A 27,549-nucleotide genomic window follows, 5' to 3' on the forward strand; every position below is an offset into this window, starting at 1 on the left:
CTCCTCCCCTCCTTCCCTCCCTTTTTCCCTCCCTCTCTCCCTCTGCGCGGCCCGGCGGGGGGAGCGGGCGGCCGCAGCCCCGCATCCCGCCGGAGCTCCGGCACCAGCTAGGGCCCGCTCCGGCGACCAGAGAGCAGCCGGAATAAAGGGAACAGCTTCCTCGCCTCCAAAGCAGCCCTGTTCTCGTCGCGGGGTTTTGCTCTTTCTTTCTTTTCTTGCTATTTTTTTTCCTCCCCCATTATTATTTTTAAAAAAAACTCCCCGCCGGGAAAAGCAAAACCGAAAACGCTTCTCCCCCTTCTTCGCCCCGCTTCAAAAGGCACCCAAACAACCAACAGCAACAAATAGAGAGCAAAAAATCCCCCTCAAAAAAAAAAAAAAAAAAAAGAAGGAAAAGAAAAAGCGAGAGAGCCAGGGACGAGCTCCATCGATTTCAAATCCAGGATTTTATCCAGTGCATTGATTTTTTTTTTCTTCTTTTTTTTTTCTCCCCCCTTTTTTTTTCTTCTTCCCCCCGTCCTCCTTTCTTTCACCCCCCTCCCTCCTTCTCCTCCTACCCACCTTCCCCCCGTTTCCTTTTTAATTTTATTTCGGATCCTGCTAAAATTAGCCGGGACTGCTCTGGGTGTTGCGTGTTAATTTGATTTACTCCGGGATTCCGGCTTCCAAGACGCCATTTTCCTCCTTCTCGCTCTATCTTGCTCTATTTATCTATATCTATCATCTATCTGCCGAGCTATCTATCCGTCTGTCTGTCCGTCCACCTTCCTCTCCCCGAGTGCCTTCCCTCCTCCCCCTCCGCCCTCCTCCCTCTCCGCTCTGCGTGTGCTGCGCGGCCGTGCGCTCCCCTAATCTGACAGATGAACACCGCCATGGGTTTGCCGCAACACAAGCAAAAGCACCTTTGGGGGCTGTGGCGAGGGATTGAAACCGGGATCTAAAGAGAAGACACAAGAAAAGGGGGAATCCGAGGGAAAAGGAAGAAAGAAGAAGGGGAAGCTGCTAAGAAGACCCCAGCTGCCGTTTTGGGGATATGGGTTAGTAAAGAAGGGGGGGCAAAGGGGGGCAACGAAAAACCTGAGCCATCGAGGAAAGGTCTGTCTGATGATCCGGATTGCGGGGTCTCACCCCCCTCTCTTTCTCTCTCTTTTTCCCCCCTCCTTTTTCTCTTCTGCATGTAAAAGTTAATGTCTTCTCTTTTTTATCGTGTTGTGACTTTGCAATGGCGCGGAAAGGGCTTTATTTATTGGAGGGGGGGAAATATTTCTCCGCTGTGCAATGCATGCGAGTTCTCTCCCTCTCTGACCCCTTCTCTCCCCATGCTTTGTGGCTGGTGGTGGTGGGGGAGTGTATTTGTGTGGTTGGGAGGGTAGAGGGGTATAAAACCGTGCTGCTGGCAAGGGATTGCAGTATTTTGTAGGAGTTTTCATAATGTATTTACCCCCTACCCCTTTATCGAGGCCGCTTTGGTAGCCGGTATGTTTCCCCGAGAGTGCCGGGGGTAGGTGGCAGCGATGTGTGCGTGTGGAAAGGGGGAGGAGGGGGGGGCGAAGAGTGGAAGAGTGTCGTTCTCCCCCCCCCCCCCCCAACCCAAGCTTCTTAAATTGCAGGTTAAGTGGAGCTAGAGAGCAACATCGAAACCTTATGGGGATTTGTGTGCGTGTGCCCGAGTGTGTGTGAGTGTGCAGGGTCTGCACTGAGGGAAGTGGGGTGCCCCGGGGCAGCCCCACGGTTGTTTTGACATTGAAAAGGGCACACAGCTCTGAAGAGTGGCAATTTGCAGGAGAAAAGAAGTGTGTGTGGGTGAAGGGTGGAAAAAAGGGGGGGGGGGGGGGGGAAGAATTATTAACGCGGGATCCCCCCTCTCCCACTTGCTCGGTAAGGCGCGTTAATGATTATTAATAACCTGGTGATTGCCGCCCCCAGGACCCCGGTGTCCTCTATATACCCTCACCCGCCCACCCCCGCAACGGGTGGAAGTGGAGTTCAGCTTTGGGAGGTTTGAAAATATGGTATTACTGGGGAGGGGTGTAGTGTTGGATATTATTAGGGTTGCGGGGGAGGCAGCCTGCAGCTGCGGGTGGCTATTGTCACCTCCAGCCCCAGCACAAGGCTCGCTGCCCACCTTCGTGCTCACACGCCCGGACCTCGCCGGGCTCCCGTGGGGGGCACTGGGAGATAGCGTCCGTCCGTCGATTCAGGAGCCCCCTCCCGCCCTTTTTTCCCTTGTGTGTAAGTGTGAGTGAGCGTTCATCACACCGGTCACTGTGTGTCCCCTGCACTGCTTTGCCTCCATCTGTGTGTATTTATGTGTCGAAAAAGGCAGTTGAGAGAAGGATTTCCGATTCGTTTCCGCTTCAAATAAACGGCGCTGATAATCTCGGGCCTGACGGCTGATGCTAAAAGGGCAATTCGCCGCCTGGAGACGGACCCTGCGGGGGTAGCTGAGCGTTGGGGACCCCCTCCCCAACCCTGTAACCCCCTCCCCAGAGGACAGGTTCTCCGTCCCCGGCAGGGTTTATGGTCCCTAGGGGTTCCCATTGGGGTGACGTGAATGCGCAGTGGAGGTGCATGGGGAGGGGATGGGAGGGTTAAAGGGGAGCACTGCCCTTCATGCTGGTGCTGAGGGATGCCTAAAAGAGACGGAGGTGCTGGGAGCGCGGCGAGCAGAGCCGGGCACTGGGAGGAGTCCGCCACAAGCAAATGCGGCCGGTGGGGAGGGAAGGAGGGAAAAAGAGAAGTAGGAAGGGAAAAGGAGGGGTGGGATCGGGGGGAAGCCGTGCAGGGCTTCTTCCCCCGCCCGCGGAGGTGTTTCATTAGCCGCGTTGCCGCCTTGTGCCCCCATCTGTCAACCCGCGGAGGGCGAGCGGGGAGCCGGAGCCCACTAGTCCTGGGCGAGTCACCCGGACCTTCCCCATCAGCAGGAGCATGCCAGGGGCAAGGGGCTGCTGGCAGATCCAGCCCGGCGATGGGGATTATGGACACAAATGGGAACAATTATTGATCAGGCTGCCCCTGCAGCCAGGACTAACTTGGTGCAGGCTACAGTTATGATATTATCAGCTGTCTAACGCTGGTCAGCGGTAGCACGGAGCTGAGGAAACAAGTGTCTAGGACCTTTTATCGCGGACAGGAGGGCAAAAATGCGTATCACGGAAAACATGCTAGCGGCCGCCCCACGCACACACCTCTCCGGCCTTCGCTGAGATGACTCCCCTCAGTCAGAAGCTCCTTCCACTCAAGGGTGAAACTTTTCTTTCTTCTCCATTTGGTTTGTTTGTTTGGCTGGGGTTTTTTTTTTTTAGCTGAAAGGAGTTAAAGAAACCCCGCACAAAGCCACCTTCTAAACAATGAAGTTGTACTTTAATCTCTGCTCTGAAGGGTTATGTAAAACCAGGGTAAAAAAAAAAAAAAAAGGAACACTCAGTGAATGAAGGCTTCTCTTCAATCTCTTATTGGCTTTGTTTGCTGGGTGGTTTTTTTTTTTTTTTTTAACTTCTCAAACTTTTAATTGAAACCAGAAATCTATTGAGAAGTAACTGAGCCAAGAAAACCTCTGTTTTCTCTGCAATGAAGGATGGGAATAAGTAATTTTTTGCTGATGTTATTTCAAGTTGTTTGAGCTCTTTGGTTTCAGCCAAAAGGCCCAGCATAGATTATTAGCACATTATCATTTTAGGAGGATGCACTCTCTGAAATGTGATAAAGTGGTGTGTTAAGTTTGTGCAGAGCCATAAACTATGCTAGTTGTTGGCAAACAAAAGAAACAGTGGCTGTGATTTATTATTAATAACCTAACTGAGCTATTTAGCTTGACTTGATGTTTACTGTGCTTCTCTACTGAGGTTGCTTAGTATAATTTCCAATAATGTACTGTGATTAAGTTGGGAACTGTTCTTTTTTTACGGCTGCTTTTGCCACGTGCTTAATTAACTCAAGGACTTAAATGCTTGAAAAGGTCCAACCGTCATATCTTGGCTTTAGATGCTGCTTAATCACCTCTTCTGGTCTGTTTTGACCCAGCCTTTGAGCTCCTTTTCCCCAGCACTCACATCTCTTAGGTGTAAGTGCCAGCTTACCAACAGGACTCTTGTTTTCCATTACAAGATTTGGCTAATCCCAGTTTCAGTGACTTTTTTTTTTTTTTTTCCCCCCTCTCAGTAGGACTCAATTGCGCACACATAATCTTTCCCCTCTGTTTTCTTTCCCTTTTGGACAACACCCTCCAGGACTGAAAAAGTCTTGCCTTGTGCTCTGAGACTTGCAATTACACAGCAATTTTGACTCTTGACCCAAGTAGTAGCAAGAAAGGCTATTGTCTAATGAACCACGTAAAAACAGTTCTGGGGTCCAGCAGATTGCTGTGATGGAAATGAAAGCTGTCCCACCGAACTGATGACTGATTTGTTTAGCCATATGCCCAGACGGTTCTTGCTCCCTGTTAACTACCCGTCTTTGGAGTATGTGTGATCTGGGGGTCTGTGATGATGCTGAAAGGCAGCGTTAATAACGGCCAAAATGTGCTCCATGAACCATGGTCTGCAATAAGGCAGCTGAATAGGATTTCAGAAAATTCAGCATGTGATTTTGGCCTACTATAACATGTAGGTACACAGGGTTTCAAGTCTGTGAGTGACACAATTAAGCATGCATTTGATTGAGAGACAATCATAGCAAACCTGTGCACGAAAGAAAAATAGGTGGTCAGATAAAATCCATGACAAAATTTAACCTTATTGTTGGGAAGTCCAGACACTCTTAGGACAGCAGCAATCCAAGGTTTAGAGTTAGTCCAAAGCAAGAAAGATGAGTGTCTATGGGAGAACTTTAGCTGAGAAGATTCCCAGTGTTTTGCTGCAGGGCTTGTGGTTTCTACTGGGACTGGTTTTGCTGCTGTTTATAGTTTCTTTATTTTCTCTTTTTCCAACTTGTTAAAAAAAAAACAAACAACCAGTTTCCTTTCCCGTTACCTTTGTTGAGGAGACAAAATGAGTCGTCCTTTTAGGAAATTGTCATCTTGATTAAAGATGGGCTTTAAAAGCCCTCAACTGCAGTTTTTAGCCTGGAGGGACTGTCAGATCTGAAAATTATTTCCAAACTGCTTTGCCTCCTGATAGAGGCAAGAAATCAGGTTGCAATTTGCATCATTAGCATAGTGCTTCTGAGGTGCTCTCAAAACCTTAGAGACAATTTAATTCTCCTTCTCCGAATGTGAAGGCTTCACTTGATGTGGCTTTTAAAGTCTGTGGAGTCTTTGGACCTGCTTAGGGATCTGCTGGATGCTAGGAACAAGGGCAGCCCACCCAACAGGCACCTGCATTCTGCATTCAAATTTAGTGGATCATGGAGAGAGCAAAGAGAGGAGAAATGCAAAATAATTACTTAAATTGAGTAAAAGCAGCCAGAGAATAATGCATCTTGTCTTTCAATGTGTGAAGGAAGTAGGGGATCGTAATTTCTGTTTGTCATCTCTTGAGAGGGAGCAGAGTTAGAGACTATTTTGCCCTTTTTGAGTTGAATTTCCTTTGCAGCACAGATTGTCCAAACCCAATGATGAACTCTTATTGTAAGCTGTGTGGCAGCTGGAAATGAAAAGCAATCTTCTGACACTATTTCATTTAGGCTTTTGTTGTCTTCCTTGAAACTGAAAATTTTGAAGAGTTCCTGGTTTACTTACCCCTTTCTGCAAATGCCAAATCGAAGCTCTGGACCTCAAACACCCTGAGGGTTATAAGGAATTGATCCAGGCTTCATTATGATCTTTACACCTCTAGTTTGCTTTTAAGTCTAGCAGACATCTTTGCAAGGTTTCAGGCCTCTGTATCTCTATCATATTTGCCTGTCCACCCAACCTGTGTGTCATTGTCGGTGTGTGACAATGGTCCCGTTGACTTTGAATATGAAGGTGAAAGTGATGGGGCTGAATCACAAGTAACAAAACAGGAAGGTAGTCAAAGAAGTATTCTGGGAATACAGTCACTAGTATTGTTCACAGATACCAGGGCGGGGGTTTAACCTAGCTTATGAGTGGTGACAGTGGTGGGGCTTGTGTACCTGTCCATCCAGCACAGGGGCCTTGCAGGGAAAAAAGAAGTACAGTGGTAAGCATGAGCCTGAATTGTCTTTCCTTTGTAGGGCTGATGAGCCTAATGAACTTTTTTGAAAGGAAGCTCAATGTGTGGAAAACTGATGCAGGAGGAGACCAATCTCCATGCAAACATGAGGTCAGAAGGTGGTGGGAAGGCTCTGACCTGCCTTGGTCAAAACCACAGTACAGCTTGGCCCGAGGCTTGAATCTGCAGGCACATTATACATTGGGATGAAAATGCTGGGAGAGTTGGGTGCTGGGGTTGCGTCTAAATGCTGCTGTGGCGTGATTTATGAAGCTTCTTGTTACCCCTCTGGAGTGAATTCCTGTTTCTGCAAAGGTTGATGTACAGTCCTGGGCAGTTAAAGCTCTGTGATTGTGGCAGCAGTGAGAGGAGTTTCCTCTACTGTAGCACTGTGTCTCCTGTAATAGTGCTTGGGAAAGCTGTTCAAAAGAATTTGTGGTAGGCAAGCATGGAGTAACCCAGGACTCACTTAAATACCTCAAAATTAGAGATAGGTTAAAGATCGGAAGCCTGAAGTGTTATGCTACTTTGAAATTTTTGTTAGCCTTAACCTTTGAAACTGATATATATATATATATATGTATACAGTGAATAATTCTGGTTCTGTCCTGGTGTTTCAGCAGATGGAGAAGTTGGTTTTAAGACAGGAGGGAGAAAATTATGATACTTAAAACTAGAGGTCAAGCTGCAAGGTGTTACAGGCATGTCTCTCCTCCATATGAATCCACACATCATGAATAACCTAATGATGTGATTTCTAAGACTTGGACAATGGCCTAACTTCCCCATGTTTTTCCAGACACAGTGTATTCTGGAGTGATACTGTGAATCATGCCCACCTCTCCTCAAGTCCTGCTGAATTTTTGGCTTTGGAGAATGCAATGGGGTTTCCACCACAGCTCCTCTGAAATCGTATTAGTTTGCTAGACAAGGAAGTTCCTCCTATAGCTTTTAATTTTTTCTCGTTTGTAATTTTTTTTCTTAATTCTTTTTCTCCCTAAAGCCTTCCTATGGAGCTGTATAGTGGGAATTCAATAGAATTTTCCACAAGGGAATAATTCTCTGCTGGGTCTTCACTTGTTTTTCAGAAGGGATCAGACACATGAAGCTTGACTGTAGGAGTTTAGTGTTTGGATGGTATTGTGTACATGCAAAGTTTTGCAGCAGGCATCAGGGCAAAATGTTATTATATATGCCCATTGATCTTAAGGTTGCAAAATAGTTTGAAATATTAACCTATATATTCACATCCTTGTAACTTCCATAAATCGTCTCATAATGAGCTGAAAAATGTCATGCTTTCTCTTTGCTTGATGACAATGAGTAAATTCTCTCCAGCTGTCAGTTGTCTCTTTCATCTCCCCTAATATAACCAGAAAAAGTGAAAATGGGGCAAGAAGGGGAAACACTTTTTTAAATTATTCTAACCACGTGCTCTTAAACAGGGCAGTAGTGTAACCTGTTGGACTTTGAGCTGATAAATGCATATAAGCTTAGGGCTTGTTGAAGGTCTCTGTCTTCTATGGTGCTTTGGGCAACCTGGTCTAGTGGAAGGTATCCCTGCCTGTGGCAGGGAGTTGGAACTGAATGACTATTAAGGTCTCTTCCAGCCCAAACCATTCTGTGATTCTATGATTCTATGACTCTTATGATTCTTCTGGTAAGTGAGGGGGACAAAATAATGGAGTTCATGGTTTCTAATGCCTTGACAAAAATGTCAATGGAGATCTTTTCATCTGTTGGCCTAAAGAGAGAGGCACTGTAGTTATGAATCCTGATGGATAAGTGTCATAAAAGGCATTTGCTGTAGGTGTTATTACATTAGATCCCACTTGTCACAGGAGGTAGTAACAGAAACAGGGGTCCTGCCCCTCCATTCTTTTATCAGAGTTAAAGACACATCTGCTCTTAAACCATGATGCCCTTTAAGTGTGGCTTTCAGGCCAGAACAGTTTCTGCAGGCTAAGCTCAGTAAACAAACCTCCCATGTCCCTTAAGGAAAAGATTGTGTGAGCAACAACTGAAATAACAAGAAGCTGCTGCATGGGCCTAGGTAGGAATGGGGACCCTGTTTATACATGCATCCATCTCCAGCTGGGGAGCAGTGGTATAGATGCCTCAGGGGTCTCTTGACCCACTGGAGCTCACAGACCAAATGTTGATTGGCTGGGACCTAAGTGAAAGACACAGATTAGGAAACAGTGACCTGTATGTCATCAATGGAGAGAGGGTGCATCCATGACTGATCTGACCTTGGATTTCCCAAATTGTGACCCCATCCCAGCCTTTAACATCCTCCTGAGGTCAGTGGTATTACAAGAGAATAACAACTGAAAGTCCTGGGCCTGCTTGATATTTCTGTCGTGAATCTGCTGCTCCCGATGGTACTTGCTGCCTTGGAGTCTGATGTGTAAAGAGAGCACAATGAAGTGGTTCAGCTGGACAGGCGTTTAGGATGTACAGGTACTCAGCAGGCTCTTATCTCCCGTCTGACTCAACTTCTCCCAGCAATTCTATAATCGCTTCCTCTTCAGCCTCATTAGAGGCAAAGCTCTTCTTTTCCTTTGCCCATAGCAGCTGTTGGTTATCTCACCTTTATTCCTGGCCTGAGGTTTTCCCACTGGCATGCTCCTGACTAATGTTTATTCCTCTTGAAGCCACTGTCCCAGCACTGTGGGCTCCTCTTTGCTCTGTATGCATCCAGCCACATCCTCTTGTGTCCTGGGCTGCTTTTGCTTTCCGCTTTTTATTTTGCAACCCATGAAGCTTTAAGGGCATTTCTTGTTTTGCTGACCCAGACTCTTTCTTCCCTCAAAGCCAAAAAGATTGATACATTCTGCAAGGCAAGGTGGTCTCAATGCCTTCCTCTAAATACCCCAAATAATTGCTCTTCTTCTTGCATGCCCTTTATATACCCTATTTTCCCACAGTTCCCCGTGATGCAGGGAATGCTTGGTACGTAATACAGCACCAAAAAAGACACTACTGCTTACTCAGCATGGAAACACACAGTGCAAGCCTGCATGGACATAATCCAACCTTTCTTATTCGTAGCCTCATTTGAAGCATGCAGAATTGAGTAACATGGGATATGTTGTTTGTACAGCCTCTAGACTGGAAACAGGATACACTCTTGACCGAAGCTTTTTTGGTTCTCCTTTTGCCATCACTTATGGCTCTGAGGAATGGATGCTGAGCCAAGACTTGGTGCATTCCCTATTAGATATGTTGCTTTGCTTTATATATTTATCTGTTTGTCCCAAAGGTAGGGAAGGCTGGTGTATGTTGCACACGTGCAACTGAAAATGAAATAATGGAGGAGGGGAAAAAAAATAAAAGAAGGAGTCCCATGGCAGCAGCAGTAAATAAAACCAAATCTTTCATTAATGATTTATATAGAGAAACCATTTTCCACGTGTTTCAGGGTGCAGAGGGAAATGTTTGATCACAGGGAAGAGATATTATTGCCATACCATTACAGTGTTAGAGGGAGACTACTGTGTCTGATCACAGCTCTCCAAAAGCGGAGTCAATCTAGGGAACTTTGGTAACCCAGGTGATGGAATTGTGCAGGGTTTTAGTTTTTGTGGCTGATCTCTGTGCCAATAACCCTTCCCTAAATACCCGTGAAACTTTCCATTTGTAGCCGGGAGTGGCTGCCATTACCATCCTCCAGGATGGTGCACTTGGCAAGAGCTGGCTAGAATGAGACGGCATTTCAAGTCCCCTTCTTGACACTTTTCCCCTAAGCGTTTTGTGGCTGTTGTTAATGGAATAAGTTTTATCCATGTAGTGCCACACACTGCTGTACCCATCAGAGTGTTTGGCATCTTGGATGTCTCAGGAGTCACCTTTGATTATACATCATGCTGAGAGTGCTGATGTTTAGTCTGGGAGCTCAGCAACCTGTTGTTGACCTGACATAGGCAAATCTCCTGGCTTGGCTTTTTGTGTTGTAATGAGATGGAGCAAAGCTGGCATCTCATTCTGTTTTCTAGTGTCCTGCAGGCCTAATCTTCACAAGAGTGATGGGCAAAAATGACATGCTGACTCTTGATGTCATTAGGATTAAACTCTAGTCCTTGATTCAGAGGTGTAAATCCAGTGAACTGAGCCCATATTTAGAGCAGTCCTGCAGTGTTTGTCTTGGAGAATCCAAGTCAAGGACATTGGTCCTTCAGAGACTTGAAATCAGCATGAGGGGCTGTTTACAGGTCTGATGACCGTACTTTCTTCCCTGACACCCAAATACAGTTCTGGGTTGTGAGTGGGTAGATTTATAAAACCTTAGCACAGTTCTCAGCCAGGAACTTATGAAAGTCCTTGGGCAACATGATGGCCATCTCTCCTCCTACTGCAGATGGGTGCTTTGCTACACTGGCTGTTGCCACAGCTGTAGCTTGGGCAGTATTGATTTTATGGGCCTTGTGATTTATGGCCATGGCAGTTGTTTAATCATTAAGTTGGCCCTCCCTTCAGCACTGTATGATAGTTACTTACATAGAAAGGTGACTATCTGATCTAATTATGGAGTCTCAAACCTAATTATGGAGCCAAATATGATTCCATAATCTACTCTTAATGTCTCTGTGTTAAGAAGACAGATACACACATGTGTAATATCCACATTTACATGCCTCTGTAATTATGGATATGCTAGGGCTCTCATTTGTTTCTGCCACTTTATCTTTGGGGGCATGCTTGCAGCCTCATCTGGCTGTGAGAGATCTTTGGTTCTGGCAGTGCTCAAGGCCAGGCTGAACAGAGCCTTGGGCAACATGATCCAGTGTGAGGTGTCCCTGCCCATGGTAGGGGGTTGGAACTAAATGATCACAAGGTCCTTTCCAACCCTATGATTCTGTGATTCAGTTTATCTCATCTTTTTCCCTCCAGTTGGCTTTTCTTGGCTCCCTTTGCAGGCATTGGGCATGCTGAGGCAGAGACATTGGTCAGTCATACTGGTGGAGGTGCAGAGGGCTGGTAGCGGTTGGACTCAGTTCAATCTGATGGAAATAGGGGAAGATTACATTTATGTTGTTACTCTGTTAATGGCCATTGATTCTTGCTCCCGGTTCTCGTGTGGATAGACCACACCTGGCAAAGCTTGCATCCTTTCCTTTCTGAGAAAGTCCTCACATAACCCATGCAAAATCAAAGGCGGAGGTGGAAGGACTGGAACAAAAGCAGTGATGGAGACAGGAGGACCATGTGGAGAGGAAACACCTTTTTTCTTCTAATTCACCCAATTAACGAATTACATGCCTTAGTTAATACTTTAATAGGTAATCTGTGGATTACAGGCATTCACATATGGTCATTCCACTCACAATTATCCTTATCAGTTAAGGATCTCATGCTGTATCTGTGGTATACCCACGCTTTTTTTGTATGTATCTATATCCAGGTATATATTACAGATTGGAATTTTAGCAGTATCTTTAGAATTGTTTTGCATTAGAGAGACTGATTTGCCTGGTGCTGGAGGTAGAGGCAATATAATATATCCCAGAAACACAGCATGCCTATGGTTGGAAGGGCCTCTGAAGATCGTCCAGTCCACCACACTGCTCACCTAAAACAGGGTGCTCCGGGTTGTGCCTGGTTGGGATCTGGACATCTTCAGGGTATCTCTGACTCGTTATGAAGAGACGGCGTTCATCTGTTTTGCTTGAAGGGGAAGCCCTACTGCCTTATTTCTGTTCTGATTGACACAAGTTGAGTGAAAGGGAGAGGGTGTTTCCTATGGGATCTGTAGTGTGGATGAAAAATATCTGTCACAGTCATTTTTTTTCAGCTCCTTGCCAAAGGCAGGTTGTTCTTTCAGAATACCATCGCCACAGGAAGCAACTAAGGCCGTGGTCCAAAGATGTGATAAATGTAGCTCAAGGGCTCTGAGCGGCAAATTAAATACACTACTGGTGCATGATACTGTTCCAGTATAAACTCATTGTCCTGGTTCAAATTTGTTCAAAGACAAGTTGCAGTGACTTAATTTTATCTCAGCAGACTTTGTATTACATCATTCTGTGTCACTTGTCTGAACCATGTTGGCTCTATGTAACCCACAGGATTTTTACCCATCCTGCCTTTAAACTGGCATGAAAAAAAGGCTTAACTCTTATTTTGTATGATCTGGTCCATTTGATAGAAGTGTGTGATCAGATGCTTGTTCCTGATCTGCACCAGACTTGTGCTGCTGGTGATCAGGCAGTGAACTGAGCATGACCAGAAACACACTTGAAATTCCTTTTTTTTTTTTTTTTTTGTAAAGCAGTAATGAAGAAAAAGTTTGGAATGTCTTCTTTTCTAATTCCTAATTGGGTTAACTCAGTTCAGTGCAGCTTGCTGTGTGCCAGGCTGCTGGGTTTTTATGTCCTATGATGGCTTCTGAAGTTTCACTGACACTTCTCATAAAAGCAAGTTTCTGACCAGAACTTTCCCTCGGGTGTAATGTGGGTTGTCCATTGGCCTCTGCCCCAGAGGCAGCTGCATTTCAGTGGTGGCATATATAATCAAGGGAGCAACCTGGGAGTCTTTGGGGTGAAAGGTGATATCTCATCATTAAGTATTGCTGTATAGTCTCCAGTGCTTTGTGGTGAATGGTTTTAAAAAGATGAAGTGTAAAGAGGCTTCCAGGATTTCTGATATTTTGCAGAGATAAAGATTTCACAGTATGTCATATGAGACAATGTGAGATCCAAAGGTAGATGTGGGGTTTGAGAAGATGTGAGCTCCACTTCACATTTAGTATGACAGACTCATGCCTCAGTTTACACTCACTTGAACCTCTTCAATAGCACTGTTTTTTTCTTTTCACATCTTAAGGCATTTTGGACTCCATTGATAATATGAAAACAGTCTCAGTAGTTAAAGTTATGGCTGGGATAAGTGTTCTATGGGATTTGGGTAGCATTTCTTAATATTGCTTGAAGCTCTCTGCTCGTGCTCCTTGTGATTGAGCAAATTAGGGGAGCAGCACAAATGCTGGGCAATTCACCTAGCTTGCTTGCATTTGTCTAATCAGCATTTGCTTGTTACTAGTATGGTTGCTCCAGCCCTTAGGGCAAATGCCATGCCAGGTATTATGCCCACTTAATTTCATGGAAAATCCCAAATAGGTGGACTTCTCTCCTGGTCTGTGGGTTCTCACATCTGTGTTTGTCCTCAGTAAATTCTCAGTTTAATCACTTTATAACCCTGGCATCTGAATACTTGCAAGCATGAGTAGTTGTCTGAGGCAGAAGAAAGGAAGTCATTCAAAACCCTTAATGGCAGGCATCTAGTATAACCCCAAGGAGGGTCTTGTACTTTAGGCCTTTGCTTCCAGAAGTGTGTTTGAGGTGCCCAGAGAAGCTGATAAGGAACAGCGGTAGCAAGGCTGAGCACACAGGCATTTGATTATTTCTCAGTACTTATCAGAGGAAGCACAAATCTCTCCCTAATTAAGAGCTAATGCCAACTTGTGTGAAATCTGTTGTCATGCACCTGTGAATTATCCTCCTCAAATTTAACTTGACTGCAGGAAGCCTGCTAGCGGTAACACTTTCTCCAGGAGCTTAATTCAGATGGTAAAACAGCTCTGTAGCTGTTTATTGAACAGATCTCAATGCTGGTGAGGCCTTGAAGGGCAGTTTAGGTGAACACAGTCTAGACAGCCCCCATCTCTTCAGCGCTTAAAAAGAAATAGAGGTCTCCTGGAAAATCCACTTCCTCCCTAGGTTTCCAGATCTGCACATTGCCAGCTAAGGCAGAAGAGCTGCTGGAGGAAAAGCGTTCACCACTGTCCCTTCAGCATTTCTGCAGGCAGTCTACAGAGAGGAGAAGGGGAGGTTTCCGAAAGAGGTTACACATTCAGAAGCCTGAAGTGAGGTTTCCTAATTAGTCAAAGCACAGGTAGCCTGCCCAAACAAGAAAGACAAGTATGATATCCCTGCACCCAAGTCATTTAACTATTAACCCTGGAGGAAAATAAGGAGATACCTAAAACAATGACCCAGTTAATTCAACATGGTATTTGAGCACAGGGTTATTTGTTGCTACCTTCGGGTCTGGTGATATCATCATCTGCAGGCTCTCAGCAGAACAGGAGGCCAATACTTTTAAGTGGGATTTTAAGGTAGATTTGGCACTAACTCACCTGGCACTAGTGTAAAGCAGTGACTTTATTCAACTGTTGCTTGTTTTTACTGCCCTGGAGGCACACTGCCAAGCAGGGATGAGTGTTTGGGTATCATGACCCTGAGTCTGGGTCCAAGACCCACAGCTAGACTTTGGAGCAGAAACCTGGCTTTTTATCTACCCTCCATAAAACATGACCCTGTGACTCAGAGCCTAAAAGACCCTTGCCAGTTCAGAGAAGTGAGTTTTATTTCAGCTTCCATTCAACACAGGGTCCCAGGTGGATTGGTTCATTATACTGGTAGCTGTGGTCCTTTCCCTGAACCATTGGTGTCTGGACTCATCCTGATGCCCTGTGTGCTGAGCTAGATGCTGTCTGCCAGAAGCATTCTCTTTCTTGCCAGCAGTGAGAGAGGTTAAAAACCTGTGGGTGGAGGCCGGCACAGAGTGCCCATTGTACATGCGTGCATACCAGAGCAGTAACTCCCTGGAATGCTGCACTGCCGAGCTTTTACCACCTTGTGTTTGTGTTGTAGCCCAGGAGTGTGTGTACATTGTGTTCCTCTCCAAGGAGATTAACAGTGATGTGAAATGGCAGCTAAATAGCACAGCCTTTCTATTTTTTTTTCCGTATTGGACTGGTTGGAAGAGGAAGGTAATCCTGACTCCCATCACCTCTATAGGTGCAAAGGAGAGGCAAGGTGCGAGGTTGGTCAATTAGGTGGAGCAGCTCCTTGCAACTGGGTGACTTTAACGTACTAATTGCGTTAGTAATTTGTGGCTACCACACGGTAAACACTTGGGTTCTAAACTATGTCAAGGCATTAACTAACCCACCCTACCAATAGGTTGGAATGAGGTAAGCTTGGTCTTTGTTTCACAGGTGGTGAAACGGAGACTTGCTGAGTCAAGGCAGGCATGCAGAGACCTTGGGTCTGTTAATTCTTCAAGATCACCTTAAATGAGACCAGTGGCAGCAGCTCTGGGAAATGAGTCTCCTCCCTATTGCCAGAAGATGTGCAACTTAAGCATAAGTGTTTTTGTGATGTACTTCTTACAAGCTATAGAAACCACACCTAAGGCCAGATGGCGATTCAAGCTTCATGATAGTTCTTTCTCTTTTTTCTTTTATGCTTGGGCTGTCATCTTGTGCTATCTGTGGGAACTTTATTTGAATTTGTGTCTGATGGGACCTGGTGGAGGTCATCCAATGATTTCATGGAACTCTAGGATTCTTAGGACTTTCCATTAGTAGCCATATGTGCCAGGGTCAGACAAGTGACCTATAGCCACACTCCAGCAGACATGTGGATATATAACTAATAAAAGGCACTTGTTATTCCTTCTTTTTCAATTTTAAGGTCATGCAAGTTATTTTTAAAAAGCAGAAAGAAGCTAGTGGCACAAGGACATGTGATTTTTGTTGGTGAGCTGTACTTTGAAGTAGTCTACACTGATAATGCTGTTACGATTTAGTAATAAGTAGCAAGATCACTTTTGTTTCCTCTTTATGGTTTATTGCTACTAAGAATCACCTGGGATATCCCTGCCTGCACTCAGATCTTGCTTCTATTTGCTCGAGGGGTGGAGTTTGGCAGTTTAGCAGAGCCAATCTCCCGAACAGGGAGCTACTGTCAAAAGAGTAGGTCTGCACCTTCTTCTGGCAGTGCTTTCTCGCTCTCTGTATCCCAGAAGTGATATTCCTTTAACCCACCAGGGAGCTGTTTCTGCTAAAGCAGCAGAAAATATCTTTGTTTCTTTTTGAGATATTCTTCTGCTAATCTTGTAGACTAAACTGTCTCACCATGATGGGATGTAGCTATGTAGGGGATTTTAGGGAAGGTGTACCAAAGGACCTCAGCACCTTTAAAACAACAGCTCTCTTATGTGTATGGTTTTTTTTCAACCAAATGTTTGGTATTTGGCTTTTTATGCCATTGGGTGATACATATTTTTCTCTCAGTTCAACATCCAACTTTGGCCAAGGCTTTGTGAAGTTCTGAATACAAATGCTTCCATCTCAAAAGGTTCAATCTTTGATGTTTTAAAGAAAAGTTGACAGTTGAAAGGATGAGAGCACAGTTTTAGCGTCACTCAGCCCTCACCACAGAGCAGAGGTACTCAGGGGCATGAGGAACTCTGGAAAACACTGGGCTTAGCTTTCTCCATCCCCCTCTATACTCAGGTTCCTGATAGCCCCGCAAGAGGTGCAACTGCATCCTCCTGCACTTTCAGCATCCCAGGTTGTGTCTCAGCCTGCAAGCACTGTGTGCCTGGCCCCATTTGTAACAAGTAATTCACCCAAAGCAGAGTCCTTGCAGGATACTGGCAACCAAGGGCATCTCTGTCTCACTTAGAAAGTAGGGAAACGGGAGTTTGAAACTCTGCATCCTGATTCATAGGACAACACCATGGGTTTTGGTGCTCTGATCACTGGGTTATTGTTTAACCTGAGGCAAACGTCTGCCTCTAATTTTTTCTCCCTCTGAAACCCCTCTGACAGCAAGCACTTTGAAGTAATAAGGAGGTTCGTGGGTATGGAGAGCTGGCTAGCTCCTCATTTATTTCTCAAGTCCAGAGTGGAAGGCTTTTGCATTTACACACCATTACTATTATTTTTATATACACATATATCTCCATGTTCATCAATTTACTATTCCTCGCTTTACAATACCAGATACAGTCCTCCAAAATGCCAGCCAGCCTTCATTCCCATTTGCTTCAAGGAAGGTCCTTGAGATGCTGCAGGAGAAGCCCAAGCATGCCCTGTTTCAGTCATCTCCACACTCATGTTTGATACGTATACACACGCTAACTTCCTTTTTTCTTTTTTCCTTTGGCAGTGGCAGATCTGGTTTCTTCTGAACAACTTGCAGCCTCTGGGTGATCCGGACGTTGAATTCGGTCAGACAGATACCATTTGCTTCCTTGGGTCGTACCTGCCCGTGCTCTTCTCATCCCCTTCTGCGCTCCCCTTCCATCTGATAAAACTCCAGGGCGCTGCTGCATTGCTATGGAGCCCAGGGAGACTTTGGGCAGTTCCCGGCAAAAGGGAGGCGAGGCAGACTTTCTGCCAGCCACTGTCACCTCCATGAAGCCTCCTCCTGCATCCAGCTGCACAGGGGAGACGATGCTGCCCTCAGCGGGCTCAGGGAAAGGGATTGTGGTGAGCAGTGAGAGGCTGGAGCCTGAGGAAGAGGATGAGCTGGGTTCTGGAAGAGACGTGGATTCCACTTCTAATGCAGACAGTGAGAAATGGGTGGCGGGAGATGGCTTGGAGGAGCAGGAGTTTTCCATCAAGGAAGCTAACTTCACAGAGGGGAGTTTAAAGCTGAAGATCCAAACCACCAAGAGAGCTAAGAAGCCCCCAAAGAACTTGGAGAACTATATTTGCCCTCCTGAGATCAAAATCACTATCAAACAGTCTGGGGAGCAGAAGCTTTCCAGAGCGGGGAAAAATAACAAAACAGCTAAAGAAGAGGACAGATCACACTCCAAAAAGAAAGTAAGTCCTATTCTGTCTTTTTATATCCCTTTCTCCTGAACACAGGAGAGGGAGAGGATAGGATTAAACCTGCTCAAACAATTCATGTCCAAAACATAACCTTTGCAAGGCTTATAAATCCCCGCTTGGCTGAAGAGGAGGTAATAGAGAGTGGGTATCATCCTGTACTGTGGGGATGATTTTGAGCTATCCTTCAGATGAATCAATTCAGAAGGGATCAAAAGTTCAGCTGGGCCTATTCTATTTTCATGTGTAATTGAGATTTAAGATTAATCATTACATGAGTGATAAATGAAGGAGCCCACTTTTGAACTGCTTTGTGTCTAAAAGGCTCAAGCCTTTTGCGGTTAAAGCTTTCAACTACATTTTAAAAATACAGGTATTTGCACAGTGAACAATTGAATCCATTCCTGTATACCAGGCAAAGGGCTCCATTATTCTTGATTACAGCATTGTGCTAGCAACACTATAGTTATGCTTCAGAAAATACTTCCATTACGAGTCTCATTTTCTCCTGGATGCATATCATTTTCTTGAAATATTCTTCTGGAGAGAAATTTTTGGTTCTTTCAATTCAAGTAAAAATTGCTGTTTTTATTTTTTTTTTTTTCATTTAGTCAAGGAGAGGAAGAAGGAGGGAAAAATATTTTTTCTTTTTATGAGCTCTTTTCAGGAGCACTTTTTGTTTTGCTGATGATTTTTCAGCAATGTTGTCCCCTACACTTTAAATGAACTTAGTTTGTGTGTTTTAAGCAGCACTGGTGTGGGTTGGGATACCTGGTGACTATCATCTTATTTTGGGTGTAGTGGTGTTTTCTGTCCTAGGCGTTTGACAAAGGAGCTTTGGGTGGGTAGAGGTGTTATCATAGTACAAATACTTCACCTCTGTCTCCTTAGTAACACGTGGGCATCATGATGAGTTCATACAGGATCACAGATCTGATGAAAGACTCATGAGTATCTCCCAAACCTGGACAAATCCATCACATTCAAGTAGGCGTCCACTGGTTACAGCTCAGGGCATGACTTGACTTTCCTACTCAGGCAGCTTAGATCCCTCTCTGTGCAGAAGATCCGCCCTTCTCCCATACCTTATACACTTGATGGGTGCTTGAAGGGCTACTGAAAGCCTTTAGAAGGCCAACTGCATATGGCTCTCGTTGGAGACATTGTCCTTGGCAGACTCTTAGATGAGGATTCCTCTAACTCTTAATCAGTTTTTGAAACATTAACATTTTCCATTGACTCAAGGGAAGGCACAGGGAGGTTAACACTGCTCACTCTGAAAGTACTTCTAGAATCTGAACATGAAAAAACAACCCCCCCCCCAGCTATTTTTTTTTCTTAGAATCCAACTAAATGTCATACTGCATGTCCACAAAAAAAAAATAGCTTTTTAGAACAATAAAGTTTTGAGGCTGTAAAATACTGAGAAGAGATTTTTCCACCTACTGGGAAGGATGGACTGTTGTCTTATCACTGAGAGATCTCTTATTTCTGCTTCTCTTTCCTTCCTGAATACTTGCAGAGGTCTCAGGAGAACTAGTGGTTGTGTGAGACCATGCTCGTTGACAGCAAAGGTGTCACAAGCAATTCCTCAATGGCCATGCAGGGAGAAAAAGACTTGCAAACCACTGGCTACCATGCATGGACCATGGAGAATTATTACTTCTTATAAAGTAGAGCTTTCATTTGTGTTTATGACTTAGTCTATCAAAGGTACATTCATTCCTTCAAGTGGGCATCCAAAAAAGTCAACTGTATGGAGAGAGACTTTTTACAAGGGCAGGTAGTTACATGCCAAAGGGGAATGGCTTTAAGCTGAAATAGTGTAGATTTAGATTAGACATTAGGAAGAATGTCATCCTGGCAGTATTCAAGGCCAGGTCAGATGGGGCTTGGAGCGACCTGCTCTAGTGGAAGGTGTCCCTGCCCATCGCAGGCGATTGGAACTGGATGAGCTTTAAGGTCCCTTCCAACCCAAACTAGTCTGTGATTATATGAATAAAGTTAAGAAATCTATGTGCAAAAAACCCGAACCCCAGCAATAACAAAAAAACACCTTGTAGTGTGCTTACACTCAGGGTGAGGCTTTAATTACAGAAAGATAAGGTGTTTGAAAGAAGCAGATCATGGCCCAAATGTGCCTGCATCCAGTTTGCACTTGTGCTGTGAGGTCTGGGCTGGCTGGTGCGGTGTTCACACCCTGTGCATAGGCTGGAAGTGTTCTGGGACAGTGCTAGCCTAATCTGGCCATTAAAACAAAACAAAACAAAACAAACCCCAACCCAGCAGGTGGATGCTCTGAGCAGATGGAGAGAGGGCTGCTGCCCCGGCACATCCGTTAGCATAACTCCCAACGGCTGCTGTGTGGCAGCTGCTGGGCCAGGGCTGGGGCAGAGGAGTCCCCATCAGCGATCTGGAAGACCCCAGTGCTGTAATCTCAAGGGATTTGGTGCCTGGAGACCTGCAGCCTGCATGGTAAATAACCAGGATGGTAAATAACCTGCATCCCTGCAGCTGAAGGGGTTTGGTGCATGACTGGCTCTTAGCTTGTGGGTTGCAGCATCAGGCTTTGGCTGTGAACATCTTATATCAAGGGGTGATGGAAGGCATTACAGAAGAAGGAGGTTGGAAATTAGTGTGAGAAGGATTCCAGTGCTGGCAGTTAGATTGGTTTCATGGCAGTTACAGCAATTTTGGGGGGAGAATAGTTGGGAGAAAACAGCAAGTTGAAACTCAAATGGAACTGAAGATGTCTGGTCCACCTGTGGGTTTCCCTGGGAGAGGAGCATACAAATACCTACTGCATGTACTTGATTCTAGTGGTTTTGGTATTTCAGAGTTAGGCTGTTTGATTGCCTGTTGGTTTAATCAGCACAAACTCAAGAAATGCAGCTACTGGCAGCAGGAACGGGGAGCAAAGAACTAAAACTGTGGGGCAGATCATCAGATGGCATCGTGCCACTGTCCCCTGTGGATTTTTGCCAGAAGAGTTTGGCTCAATGGACACATTTCCCTTGTGCATGGGAGCAGCATCATTAATTAAATTTACCACCTTGCTTATGGATGCATAGCATATATACAGGCCCCACAGACCCCTGTATAAGAACGGAGAGCTGAGCATAACCTGAACTGCAGTGCCATGCTTGTGTCTCTGGTGGGTGGGAGCCATTGTCACCTATGGAGCCTCATGGAGCAGCACCTGAATTTATCTTTCCCCTTGAAGAGGAGCAAACTGTTATCAGGACTTGAAAAAAATCACTCAAGTTTGTTGCATAATAATTTCAGCCACATCTTTAGTAGTCCCCAGTGCTTTGAAATACCACTTCAGCATTCTTGCAGGAGTTTCAATACACACAGCACAGAGGGCAAGTAATGAAAACATGGAAGCAATTTAAGTAACAGCATGTGGGTACACAAAGAGCTGGTAATGCCAGCAGTGTAAAAGAAGCCTGTGAACTGAGGATACAGCATTTATTCAGTGGCCACTTAGGGAGAAAGAAGATATGCCTGTTCCTAAGCTTTCCAATGCTCTGCTAATTAGGCAATAGGGGCTAGTGCCTGATTTCTAAAGTTGTGGTCCAGGGAGTGGTGGTGATTAGAAGGGGTCTCTGTGGAGAGCCACGATGCTCATGTGCTGAAGCCTATGATTTTTTGCCTTTGATTCCAGCTGCTACACTATATTAAAAGACATAAACATACATTAAATACTTTCCTCATGTTGCTTTTCCGTGTGAGCAATCGCCCCGGGGATGTTATGCGATCATGAATGGGAGGGGAGGGAATCCAGGAGAGGATCTTGCTGGGTGCGGTTGCTGATGCCCTGGAGCGAGCGGGGAGGAAGGCAGGGGATGAGAGTGCATCAGTGTTGTGAATCTCTGCTCTGTCAGCTTGAATGCTTGGCTACAGCCCAGTAACTCTTGGGGTTTCTTTTAAGTCCTGACCATGCCAAGTTTCACATCAGCTTCCCCTTCTAAGAGTGAGGGTAGTTTCCTAACTCCTTTCCTGGGGCTGCTTGGTAGGTGAATCGTAGCTTGGGCTGTGTCTGTGGTCACTCGTGCAGCAATTGGAAAGTGCACAAGTGTTCTGTAAGCATTTACTCTTATTTCAACCCTCTGGTGCCTGGGGTTGGAGTGGGCTGAACCCTCGCCACTTCTAAACCCGCAAATGGCTCCATTCCATTTAGTCTGATTGGACAATGAGGGAAGAAAAAAGCTGTGAGCCAAAGGGTGTCCTTCTGGCACATTGGCAAGCCCTGCTGCCACTGCTGTCCCCCCTGCAGCAGTGTTGCTCGAGTCCAGTGTCCTCAGCATCACCAAAGGTGCCTTTTCCTTTGGATAGAGAAGCATGCTGTCAGTCTGGAGGGGCACTGAAATCATGGCACCAAAGGCAATGAAGCAATCCATCAGCATTCGCTGCCTGTCATGTAACAATTAACAAGCCCCAGATGATTAGTTCCTCATTTTATTTCTTCTTTTTCGTTGTTTTTACTTTATTTTTCCCCTCCCTGCATTTGCTGCTCTACTTTCTTGTGTCTGCAGACACTTCATTTTATCACCCCTTTGTTTCTTTCCGAGCATACCCTGACAAAGTTTCTTTGGAGCTTCCATCATATGCGTAATGTCCTGCTTCGGTGGACGTAAACTCTTTTTATTTTTTAATTATTACACTGGGGTTTTTTTGAGAGCTTGGGGTGAGTGAATAAACGTTATTGCTGAGATATACTCAGCAACAAGTCAATTGGAAATAAAGTTTCTTTTTGTGTTGTCAGAGGAAACTCTATCCTTGGATTTTCTTGTAATATATCTTTTTTTTTCCCCTTGAGTTCCTGTAGGTATTTGCTGTTTCTCTGCAGGAAGCAACTTTTCAGTTCATAGTCTTCCTTTCCCCTGCCTCACACACTCAGCTTTCTCCTGTGGTTCGCCTTTCTTTGAAGACTTTCCACTTCATATGTTTTCCCCTTTGCACCCCTCCTTCTTCCAGAATGTCATGACTTCCCTCCTCTACTTCCCCCTCCTTTGCATCCCTGACTGCACATTGCACTTACCCTCCAGGTTCTCATGTGCATCTGCAGCTCTTGTTGGATTACCCCTGTGCTGGACTCCTCTCTCTGGTGATTTCTGTGCATGATCATCCAATTGCTCATAGTGCATGTTTATTCCTCTTTGCTAAGGGCATCCCCATGTGAGATGTCCTCTGAGTCACTGCTTCCTGCTGTGATCCCAAAAGTGCCTCCAGAGTTGCTGTAAGTGCTTGCTCCCTGTACTGCCTGTGGCTTGGCAAGGTTGAGGGAAGGCACTTGCACATTTCTGATAGTACCTGTTTGAATTAACAGGTTTTGATTTACACCTCTTTTTTATTTTTTTTATTTCCTTTTCCCAGAGGATGGAGCCTCCATAACCCCTTCAGCCTGAACCCATTTCTGTTCTTGTTTGGTTGCCGTTCTTGCTTGGCAGAACCTTGAGGCTGCTCTAATGATGCTGCTACCTGAAGCTTATACCAGCAATATAGACCTCAGCCTCTACCTAGGTTATGAAATAAGCCTCAGAAATTCCAGTACAATGTGAAAGTCTTCTAGTTGCATTTAAGGTTAAAGTACCTTTTAAGCAATTGAGAGACCAATTCAGAGTTGCTTTAACAGGCATGAGGCTCCTGGCATTTTTACCGTCTTTCTACATAAACGTATGGTTGCAAAGCTACAGAAACCCAGCTCTTTGATATTCAACCCAGGTTTCTTCTTGGCTAGCTTTTCTTTCTACCCCATTGTTAAGGGCATAAATGAAACAGCTGCAGTTTGATGCCCTCCCACCACAACTACCTCAGGCTTCCCCAAAAAAAACAGAGCAGGAATGAATTTGTTTATAAGAAGCTCAGATCTTAAAAAAACAGTTTTGCTATGAGCTGAGAACTATTCAGACCCAAGTTCATCATGGTTCTTGAAGGCACTTGAGGTGCCCAGACTGTGATCACTCACACAGTCAACTGGAGAATGGTTGCTCCTGAAGGTAGTTCATTCCTCCCTGTGAAGGGCAGGGACGGCTGGATCCCAGCTCTTACCCTTCCCTTCTCCAAAGCCTGTTGGAGCAATGTCCGCTTTGCATCATGTCATGGATATTCTGTGACAGGCATAAGTCTTATTTTCCAGCTCAGTGCTCTGCCTGAGCTAGCTGATGCCCATCTCTCACTCTCTGCTACCAAGGAATTGTGACTTTTTTCATTTTTGCATGTAGTCAAGTATTTCTTAAAGGAGCAAATGTCTGGCAGTGAAGGGCTGGGCAAATCTAAGCAGGCTTTTACTGCTTAACTCGGAGTGCCAAATGATGAAGATGCGCTGTATTTGATTAGCTGCCATATGACCAGGACTTGTGGAGGCCGTCCGTGTCAAGGACAGGTTTTGTTTTGCAGCAGTCACTCCCACAGCTGAGTTTCGATGTCTCTCTGTAACATTTCCTTGTTTGTTTGTGCTGTGCTGCTCTTTTCAAACCCTGACAAAATGTCCCAGGGGCTGGCTTTGGGGTTGAGGAGGTGCTTCAGGGAATCCACTGGGATCAGTGCAGGGAAGCTGAGGGTCCAGCTGGACGTCCCACAGTCCCATCACAAAACCATAGGAGGGGATGGGTGCTGCTCCCATCAGTCTCATAAAGACTTGGCCAAGTCAGTGCACGCTGGTTGTGTTTCGAAAGCACTGTGGCCTCCAGGCTAACAGAGTTGTGCTGGAGACGCGACATGCTGGCATGTGCACCCAGAGCTGCAAACATCTCCACTGGTTTTGTCTTCATTAATGGAGTTTTTGGGGTGCACAGGGTGGTCAGCTCTTCATGCACATGCTCACATTCCTCCAGCATCAACTTTTGCATGCAGTGTTCCCTCTCCTCTCCTTCCAGGCATGCCTGACCACAGATAGCTTCTGATTTACCCCAAGCTTTTTCATGTTCAATCCCTTTTACACACACACACACACAGAGCTAGCTCCCTCAGGTCAGGTCTAATTCTTCACATGCTTCAGTCCCATAGGATTCTCTCTGCCCACATTTCCCATCATAGGCAGTGGGGCGGCATGATGGACTCATCTTGAGTTAATTCACATGGAAAGAGGGGTTTCACCTGATGCCCTCAGCTTGTCTTTTTAATTTTTCTAATAGGACTGAAACCTGTGAAAGTTGGTTTCTGACCACTTGCCTCTTATGTGACTTCTCTGGTGTCTAATGATGAGTGAACTTGCTGGCCAAGCCCTCTTTGAGAACCCCTCAGGAGTCCCTTTCTTTTGGCCATCAAATGATTTGAATAAAACTTTTTTTAATATCTCAAAGATTTCTGTTCTTAAAGCAAATTGGATCAAAATTGGTTAAAGTGTTCCAGAAACATTGAGAAGGGGATCAGGCAGGCAGGCAAGGATTTTATTGTGCACTGACATGCACACAAACACAGTGTGATCATGTTAGCCTTGTTTCCTTAGGAAACCAATCTAAAAATATCTAGAGTAAACATGCTTTGTTTTGGTTTGAAAGCACCGAGACTTTTCCAGCTCTTGAACCTTAAAGTTACTCCATTTGATATATGACTCCTGAGGATAAATCCAGTTAACTATGTTTTTATAAAAGTGTTATTTTCCGTTTCTTGCTCTAACATAAATTAGACCAATTGCTATTGGATCCTTCATTTTAGGCCAAGAAGTGCTATTTCTACCTCGTTGATTGTATCTGGGCTTCGAGCTGTAGGCAGTTGCTGTCAGGAAGGGGATTCTCAGGTCATGGTGCATGCACCATGGAGGCAGGATTCTGGTTCCAAGTAGGTTGGTCAGCCTTGAAAAAGCTCTACTTCTATGATATAAACAGAGCAGCTTGTTATTGTCTGTGGGCTAGCAATGAAAGGGATAGCAGAAGGGATAAGGTGTCTTACTACAGAAATGAGAGTTGTGGCTTAGGCTATGGCCACTATGGAAGATAGCATTGCTGAAGATGAACACATGGTTATTCAAGTTTGACAGTCAAATGCAGATGTGTTTGCAGAACTAAGTGTGTCTCTATTACTCTTGTTTTAAGTTGGTGTCTCATGTTCCTGTTGTACATCAATGCTTGCTGTTGGCGGGTCCTGTACGAAGGCATCAGGAGAGCCTGCAAGAAGTTCATAAGCTCTGTAGAAACAAATAGGAGGAGAAATAAAACCATCTTGTCTGTTAGTACACTATGTGAAATAGAGTGGTGAGATTAAGTGACTCACTCAAGGAACCTGTTGCAGGCCAGGGTAATACTCAGGTCTCTTTCATTGAGCTGAGGTTGCTTAAGCGTGACACAAGTGAGTCTCCAGTTGGTAGCTTGATCTTCAAGCTTTGGGTGCACAGCACTTCTGGAAGCCAGTCTTCCTCTACTTGTCATTGAAACTGGTGAATTTATTTCAGAATTGTTTACTCTCTGCATCTTCACTGATAGCTTAAAAATGAAATTTATCTCAAGAGGTAGACCTTGATGATGAAATGAGGGGGTATAATTTTGGGCCAGCATGTGATCAGTCAATCCAGTCCCTTCTGGTCTGTAAATCCCAAAATATAGTAAGAGTCAAATAAGGAATATTTACTGGAGGACTCATTATCTTCTCATCAGTTTCTCATGGCTCTCTGTCTCACCTGGGTGGCAAAGTTTGCAGAGAGAGATGGTATCTTTTTTTGACACCGGTGTTACAATAACCCTACCACTATAAATCTGGGTGGTTCATTGAGGAATTTCAGCACTTCACAGCATCCTAGCTCTCCATCCTCACAGCTGAAAGATGAGAATCAGCCCTGAGGAGATCTGCGGGTAATTTTGCCTTGCCCAATGCTCTTAAGAGGAATGCGGTGGCATAATCGACTGAGCCAGAGGCCACAGCCCTTCTCTTCTTGCTGATGGCTCTGAGGAGGAGAGGACTGAGCAGTGGACAAGGAGAGGGCTGAGTGGTGGATGCTCAGATGTGTCACCACCTGTCACGCCCTTGCTTCACTGTGGGACAATGTCTCTGTTTCTCCACCTGGTGCTTCTGTGAAGAGGCACTTCTGTAACTCACTTGGCAATTGCTTCCCAGGAGGTTACGTAGGAAGTAGTTTCCTCATACCTTCGAGGTAGAGCCTACCCTGTAATTTCTAAATGGACTCATTTTTTCAGTAGTCTCCACTGTGCCCAAGTATATGCTAAAATATTGTGCTGGCAAGGGTAGCTTTTACTTGCTTTACTCCCAGGTGGATAATTTGATGAAAGCTCACCATTAAGACTAAGTAAAATAGACCTAAGGCAGATATTTTTCCACTGGGGTGCAGCAGCACTAACAGGGACTTGATCAGACCTCATTTCTGCCTCCCACCAGTCTTTTAAGCTGCAGGGACAGTCTCTATATCAGTACCTTGCTTAATCTATATTACTGGGGAGCTTGAGGGCACTTGTTTTGTTGCATCTTCTGCTGGGAACTAATGGTACTGGGTTGACAATCTGTTTTACCTCTTATAACCTATGTATGTGCAAGGTAGATGGGGATAATCAACTTGTCTTGCCTGTTTTCTGACACTGCATTTACCACCACTCAGCTGAGTACTCTTCCCAAAGACAGCCTCTCACTTTCCATGGGATACTTTTCTTCAATAATGTATGTAATTGTTAGGACGAATTCCCTCCAGCCTTTTCTCTCTCTTGTCTTAATTCTGTTGCATTACTTGTAATTATACTCCTGATTTGCAGGAGTAGTGTGGGGGAGGCCTGTTTCCTTCTGGGACTACAGCACAGTGGTCGAAAAAGGAGCTGGGAAGAGTGTGATAAGGAGGGATTGATCTGTCCTTAGGTCACT

General features: G+C 45.1%; 1 protein-coding gene across 1 annotated transcript in view; it reads left to right on the forward strand.

Moving 5' to 3' along the window:
* The first annotated feature begins 530 nt into the window (after positions 1 to 530).
* The window catches only part of LOC133214738 (SET-binding protein-like), a 121,997-nt gene continuing 94,978 nt past the window's right edge, over positions 531 to 27,549 (forward strand). The window contains exons 1-2 of the mRNA XM_061357934.1: positions 531 to 1,037; positions 17,075 to 17,736. Coding sequence (XP_061213918.1) covers positions 17,245 to 17,736 — 492 coding nt within the window. The 5' untranslated portion in view covers positions 531 to 1,037; positions 17,075 to 17,244. The remainder of the gene's footprint in view (positions 1,038 to 17,074; positions 17,737 to 27,549) is intronic.

Source organism: Neopsephotus bourkii, unplaced genomic scaffold (assembly GCF_033783945.1).
Source record: "Neopsephotus bourkii isolate Nb327-2 ecotype Australia unplaced genomic scaffold, CSIRO-AGI_Nbou_v1 NB_927, whole genome shotgun sequence".
NCBI lineage: Eukaryota > Metazoa > Chordata > Aves > Psittaciformes > Psittacidae > Neopsephotus > Neopsephotus bourkii.